The sequence below is a fragment of the Dinoponera quadriceps genome, unplaced genomic scaffold (genome assembly GCF_001313825.1).
Source record: "Dinoponera quadriceps isolate SergipeBrazil2010 unplaced genomic scaffold, ASM131382v1 scaffold313, whole genome shotgun sequence".
Classification (NCBI taxonomy): domain Eukaryota; kingdom Metazoa; phylum Arthropoda; class Insecta; order Hymenoptera; family Formicidae; genus Dinoponera; species Dinoponera quadriceps.
The window spans coordinates 1,929-9,662 of NW_014554408.1; the positions used below are offsets into that span (position 1 = coordinate 1,929).

The window sequence follows — 7,734 nt, forward strand, 5'->3', positions numbered from 1 at the left end:
TTCGACAATGTTTAAACTACACAAGAAATGCGACTTTACCGTCAAAACTCGCCAGCGGTGGAACCAGCACCCACTAGTAGTTTTACGTCTATCGTTTCACTCGGGTAACACTAGAAAAAATTTGCTATAACTCTTTATCTAATGAATATTTCACACTGCCCCTTTACGGTTTTAACCATGTGTTGGTTCGTCCATGAGGATACAGATTGGTGCAGGAACGATGGCGGAATGACCGTGTATAGTGGTCTTATGTGAAGAAGGGAGAGAGAAAAGAGTGGTGAGCGCGTGTCATTTGTTTGAAAGCGAGCCTGCCGAATCATATCTAGACGAAAGCCAGTTGTCGACTTGAGTAGAGCGACAATAGAATGAGAATAGAGTGAGAAGAGAGACCCTGTCTCGTTATCATTCATTGATGATTATATCAGAAAGATAAACCAATAACCAATTTTTTCAATTCATGGACATCTAACTTGACATTTCTGACGAAAATTGAGCCACTATTTATATCTTATAAATTTATTGAGTGTACAAATACTTTACAGATTTTTTGATAAAATAAACCGATTGATTTGGAACATAAAAATTATTTTTATTTTATTCAAAGTGTGCTCCATCTGAAACCACAACGTTGGCCCCTCTTTCAGGTAATAAACGAATCCCACGTTGGTAGAAGTCTGGTTGTTCTGAAGCGATTCAGTTATCATGCCAATTTTTAATTTTTTCATAAGAACGGAATCGCTCTCCAGAAAGGACCGACGTTATGGACCAAAACAAATAGTAATATGAGTGAGAAATGTCTGGTGAATACGGCGGGTAAGGCAGAATCTCCCAGTTCACTCTTTCTAGATAATTCTTGACGGATCCATGCACATGTGTTCTGATGTTGTCATGCTGTAAAATTTTCTTATCATGTCTATTCTCCCATTCCAGACGTTTTCCCTTCAGAACTCGGTACGAACATATTAATTGTAATCGGTACCGCTCACCAGTGATAGTTTAAAACGGTTGCAAAAGCTCATAATACACCACACCCTTCATATCCCACCAGATACACAACATAACTTTGGTGCGATAGATGTGCATCAATACTAAAGGTGTGTACGCAGCCTTAAAACGTATTACATGTCATTTGACATAAGTGCAAATATCTATTACTTTTATTGCAATGAAAATGTCGATTATTGTACCGGAAAAACTCCAATTGAAGGAAGTTTTACTTCATTAATTTTTCTAAAAAAAAAAATAATGAAATAAAACTGTTTTCTGTTCGACATACATCTTCGTCATGTAATGCTTCCAATAATATAACTTCAAATTTTATCAGTGGCTTTTCATGCTTTTTATCATCCAAATGAAATTCATTTCTTATGAATTTTTTAAACTACTTTGCACATATGCTTAACGATAGAGCATGTTCTTTGTAAGCTTCCACGGGCAAACGACGATTTTTAGTTCCATTTTTTTTTAGAAAACGTAATGAAGTATTACCTCCCTCAAATGGAGTTTTTCCGGTACAAAATTGGACATTTTCAATGCGATAAAAATAATAGTTGTTAATACTTCAATCAAATAACATGTACTACGTTTTAAAGCTGCGTACACACCTTTGAAGTACATATATTGCCCACTTCAACATAATGCCAGTATTACGAATTTCGCCATCTATTGACAATCTGTAAAGTCATACTTGTATACCCAATATATTCAGATAGATGTATGAAGATGTCGCTTACGCATATTCGCGTCATCCGTCGCCAATGTGCTAATAATACAAACTGCAATTGCAAAATAAAGCGAAACAATAAAGAAATTATTCAGATCATAGGGTCAAAAAGAGAAATGAATAGTACGCCTCGATCACAGAGTCTACCGCAGAATACGCGTACATGGGATATTCTTTTACAAACCGAACACCTTTCTGACCGACACATTTTTTATTTATCTAAAACTTTTTTTACGTGTTCTATATGACAAAAAAAATATACCTATTCGAGGATTTTTCTTTTGTTTCATTTTTTTAGAAAATAGAAAAGATGTAAAATTTGAGAATTTAGTGATGTTTGGCTTGAAGTATATTTAAAAAAAAATTCATAACTCTGGTTCTATTTGAGCAACAGGTTTTATTTTTTTTATTTTGAAGGTAAAAGAACGAGCTTTAATAAAAAAGTACTTGAAAAAAAAATTATTAACAAATTCAAATGGTTATAAACAAATAAAATGTTTAAATCGATTTTTAACAATTGCCCCATCCTCGTATCAAGTTTTTAATATTTCTATCGTGTTCTACGTCAAATTTCCTTTCGAAAACGCTTTTTTAATCGATGTACAAATAATTATTACTATAAGAAAAAAATTAATTATTCTAGCGCGGTTCGTCACATCGGCGCGCGGGTCACACCGCACGGCCCATTTTCTTGTCTCATGTCGTTTTTCTCTGAAATATTAATAATTATTCCATTTTTTAGATTAAATAATCTCATCTGTTAGCTAAGAAGACTTTATAAAAAATTGAGGAAATAAATAAATAAATAAATAAATAAAAAACATCATTATTGAAAAATGTTAATTACTTTATTAATATTTCGATACGTTATAATTAGTTAATAAGTACCTCGTCCAGTATTATATAACATAATAGTCTTTGCTAGATTAATTAATTTTTTTCTTATAGTAATAATTATTTGTCCATCGACTAAAAAAGCGTTTTCGAAAGAAAATTTGACGTAGAACACGATAGAAATATTAAAAACTTGATACGAGGGTGGGGAAATTGTTAAAAATCGATTTAGACATTTTAATTGTTTATAACCATTTGAATTTGTTAATTATTTTTTTTTTCAAGTACTTTTTTATTAAAGCTCGTTCTTTTACCTTCAAAATAAAAAGAAATGAAATCTGTAGTTCAAATAGAACCAGAGTTATGCATTTTTTAAAAATATACTTCAAGCCAAACATCACCAAATTCTCAAATTTCACGTCCTTTCTATTTTCCAAAAAAATGAAACAAAAAAATTCTCGAATAGGTATATCTTTTTTTGTCATATAGAACACGTAAAAAAAGTTTTAGCTAAATCAAAAATGTGTCGATCAATTTTCGACCAAATCTGTACAGTTTGTAAAAGAATGTCCCATATACCATATATAGTTGTTTCATCATTTAATTTTTCATAACTGTTGCTGGTTTCAACTGGATTTTTTAACAAATAATGGTTAATAGAAATTTGAAATTTCTTGATAACAATATTTTCGGGATTACTTCTCATTCTTTTTTATACTCCACCTTTTGTCAGTTTTGTCCTCGCTCAAGATTTTTGTTCTGTTGGTTATTTTGATTATGTTGTTGCAACGTTTGCGTCTATATCTACGTCTGCACGTTCAAAACGTAGTTTGCCGCCGTTATATAGGTTGTTTGTGTGAGTGTATCGTTACCAAATCGATTTATATTTGACGCGTCGGACATAATGTTGATAAGCATTTGAACCACCGCTACGCCAACACCACCAGCACCTCATATGGCTGCGCAGAACTTGCAGCCTACGCACGGGTCAGCTGATTACAATGATATTCTAAAGAAATTATGCCGAAACCAAACCTTGATTTCAAAACAGTAGACAGCAAAGAGGGCTCAATTTTTATTACAAATAAGGCCAACAAATAGCTAGGCCAAGATCTGCAAAAAGAACGGCCCGCAAAGGGCGAATAAAGGCAGAAAACTATTCGCTAGAGTAGAACAATAAATACGTGTAAGGTTAAACTCACCAGTTATGACAGAAAGTGGAATAGTGGAATAGAATGACATAAATGTAGTTGAATAGTTCTACGTATAAATATTTACAAATATCGTTTTAGAATTTAATTTACAAAACGCCACGAACTTTTGTTCTAATCCAATAAAAAAATACTTCGAAGACGGAATAATGAACGAACTAAACAGTTAATATATTAATAAAATTTTGTGTTTGCAAGTGAACGTCTTCAAACTTTTTTTAAGAAACGAAAAGACATTTTGGTCAACTTAATTGAAAACAGTTTTATACCTAATTAGTCGGTCAACGATTCGCAGTTTGCAATCTTAATTTAATCAGTATTCATAATGCATGATATTGGCTTTTAAAGGAACTTTTAAAGGATGCTCTAACCTTTGACGAATTTGATATGTGTCGATAGCGTAGAAGTGATCTTCGAAATGTTATGTAACGTGAACACTGATATGATTATGCTATTTATTTCTTATTTTTTATAGATATATATTTTACGTAAAGTGAGTATAATATAAATTTAAATGCAATAAATGTACGATATTCTGTTTTTTCATATCTAATGGGGGAAATCTAATCAAGATATATAATTATTATTCTATAAACTTTTCATATCCTTTTGGGCCTCTAAATAGTACTAAAAAGATATTAAAATATTGTCTTGAAACTTTCTTATTTAGAACATTGACACATTCGATGCGTACAAGATGTAAGATTTCTACGAAAGTAGATCAAATATAAACGAGCCTTTATAAATTGTGCGCCCGTCGGCGCCGTGAGGGATCTGTAACGTTTTAGAAAGGAGGGGGGTCACATGAAAGGCAGTAATAACGCGCCACGTGTTTCTTACTCTTAGCAGCAATCACGATTAGAGAAAAAGAGGTACACCCCGCAGATGCACAACGTGTTATTATTAAATTTTTCGTTAACGAAAATATAAATGCTGCTGAAATAAGGCACCGTTTACTCCCATAGTTCGGAGAAATAATCCTTTCATGGGCTCGGATGAAGCAGTGGTGTAACGAATTTAAGAAAGTAGCGTGTTGAAAACATTGCCCACCCGCGCCGTGTCCGCACCAGCATCATAACACAGAACACCGAGGCTGTTCGAGAACTCATCGAAAGCGATCGGCACTTAACTGTTCTTGAAATCTCTCAGGAACTTCAGTTCGAGCTGCCCATCGTTCAAAAAGGCGCGGCATTCCGATCAGAAGTGTGTTGCTTCTTTATCACAACGCCAGACTCCACACCACAGCAGTAACACAATAAAAATTGGCCGATATACAGTGGGCTGTCCTAGAACATCCATCCTACAGCGCAAACCTGTCACCATGCGACTTCCAAATGTGTCGGCTACTCAAGGAAGCCCTTGGTGGACTAATGCAAATTCAGTGCTTCACAACGAAGGACGAGGTGCAGCAGTTCGTGTGCAATTAGTTTGATACACGTCCGCGAACTTTTTATGATACCGGGGTTAAAAAATTACCAGACCGTTGGAGGAAGTGTATAGATAAGATGGGGGACTATGTAGAAAAATAAAAAAATATAAATTAGAATTGATTTTTAAAATTATATGGTTTTTTGCAAAAGGCTCTTTTATATTTGATCCACCCTCGTATATCAGATAAATATTTACGCCAACTGATAGCTGGAGATATTGCTTTGAAATTTTTCATCGTTTTCATCACATACTGAATAATATTTGAATTTATTCACACGCGTATTTTTATTGTTTGAAAGCATTTATAATTCTGCGCAACCAATAAAACATAAATTTTGCAAAAAGATCTGTGTTCTGTCGGTAATATTGTCAAGTATGGAATTCCTTTGAAAGCTCGATTGGGCAGTTGAAAAATATAAAGTTCCAACATTTATATTTTATTGATTTTTTTAAAACACATCCTATATTCAGTAGCAGAATTTTATTTTTCTATAGATCTCTGAAGATACATATCCCTATTGAATACGGCATGCGTTGCGAAATTTCTCGAAGAGAAAGTAAGACAATCCCTTTAGCCTTGATATAAGAAATATAATTAGCTCTTTATTATATATCGTAACAGATAACTGGTGCAGGTCACGGAATTGGAAGAGAATTAGCAATTGGTTATGCGTCCTTGGGAGCAACAGTAGTATGTTGGGATATCAATGAAGAAACCAACTTGCAGACAATGAATAAAATTAAAGAAATGGAGAAAAGTTCAGTACATGCTTATCGGTATGTTTTAAAAATACGTATGTTTCCAAAATTTGTTTTATGCAATTTCCGATAAAGTCTAATAAATAATGCATAATAATTGAAATATTTTTTGAAGTGAGCACTAACACAGTTTTAGTTATCATTTCTAGAAATAAATTAATATTTGTTTGGGCCTTATAGATGCGACGTATCAGACAAAAATGAAATCTTCAAAGTGGCAGCAAAGGTAAAAAAAGAAGTTGGAGATGTTACTATTTTAATCAACAATGCCGGTATTGCACCTCTTCGAACATTATTAAATTACGACATTAATGAAATTTCTCGGGTCGTGGATGTTAATCTTATGGCGCACTATTGGGCAAGTGTATTTGATAATGAAGGAAAAGGAGAAAGAGAGAAAATGTGTAAATTGTATAAAAGAGCCATTAATGTTATTTTATTATTTGCGGAAATATTTATAGTGTATTTATCACAAATAATTGCGTATATTAAAAACAAAGGCAAATAAAATGCGACAAAAACAATATCTATCTGATTGAACGTTATTTTTAGACGATGAAAACATTCCTACCAAATATGATCGAAAGAAATCACGGTCACGTTGTGGCAATTTCATCGGTGGCAGCGTTACATGGCATCCCGCATGGAACGACTTACTGCACTACAAAAATTGCAATCCGAGGTAATCAGATTCATTTTCATTACCGATGAAATCGATGATAAATGATTTTCATTATGCTATCCGACTGCCATTAAGCTAAAATATTTACTTTGATAGTACTAATTTTATAAGATACTTGTTAAATTAAAAATTTACGGAAAGATAAAAATGTACAAACAATTTATCTTATTTGCGACGTTTTGGTCGCATATGATTTTACATTGAACATATACCATCCGCGTAACCATTTGAAATTATCTAGATTATTACTATCTGTGCCCATGTATGAGGTGTGTTCAGAAAATAACGGGAATTTTCGTTTTTTGAAAAAAATATTTATTTATTCGTCTACATTAATGTTGTCGGCTTCAAAATAGTCCCCATTAGATATTATGCACTTTTGTCAGCGCTTCTTCCAATCCTCGAAACACTTCTCAAACTCGATCTTTAGGATAGCCTTTAGCTCTTTCAGCGATGCGCTTTTAATGTTATCTATGCTTGTAAAACGACGGCCCTTTAAGGTTCTCTTTATTTTTGGAAATAGACAAAAGTCGCACAGTGCCATGTCTGGCGAATATGGAAGCTGTGGCATCATTACAGTATTGTTTTTGGCTAAAAATTCACGAACAAGCAATGAAGTGTGAGCAGGTACATTATCGTGGTGCAAAAGCCATGAATTGTTTTTCCACAAATCCGGGCGTTTTTTTCGGATTGCTTTACGCAAACGGCGTTGAACTTGTAGGTAACACTCCTTATTGACCGTTTGACCTCGTGGCAAGAATTTATGATGCACCATGCCATTAAAATTGAAGAACAAAATGAGCATAACCTTCACGTTCGACCGCATTTGTCGAGGCTTTTTCGGTCTTGGCGAGCCAGAATGCCTTCACTGGGACGATTGAGCCTTAGTTTCGACGTCATATCTGTAAACCCATGTTTCGTCACCTGTTATAACACGTTTCAGTAATTCTGCATCGTCGTTGACTTTATTTAGTGACTCCTGAGCAACTTCCATTCGCCGTTGTTTATGTTCAAAATTCACAATTTTGGAACTAATTTTCTGCCACGCGTTTCATACCCAAAACATTAGAAAAAATTTCATGGCATGAGCCAAT

The 7,734-nt window shown here is 33.8% G+C and overlaps 1 protein-coding gene across 1 annotated transcript; it reads left to right on the forward strand.

Moving 5' to 3' along the window:
- Positions 1-5,089: 5,089 nt before the first annotated feature.
- Positions 5,090-6,640, forward strand: LOC106748220 (short-chain dehydrogenase/reductase family 16C member 6-like; the record flags this gene model as incomplete). The annotated part of the gene is made up of 4 exons (XM_014626542.1): positions 5,090-5,179; positions 5,822-5,976; positions 6,139-6,316; positions 6,511-6,640. Coding segments are annotated over exons 1-4 (553 nt in total), but the record flags the coding sequence as incomplete, so codon positions are not given.
- Positions 6,641-7,734: the final 1,094 nt, after the last annotated feature.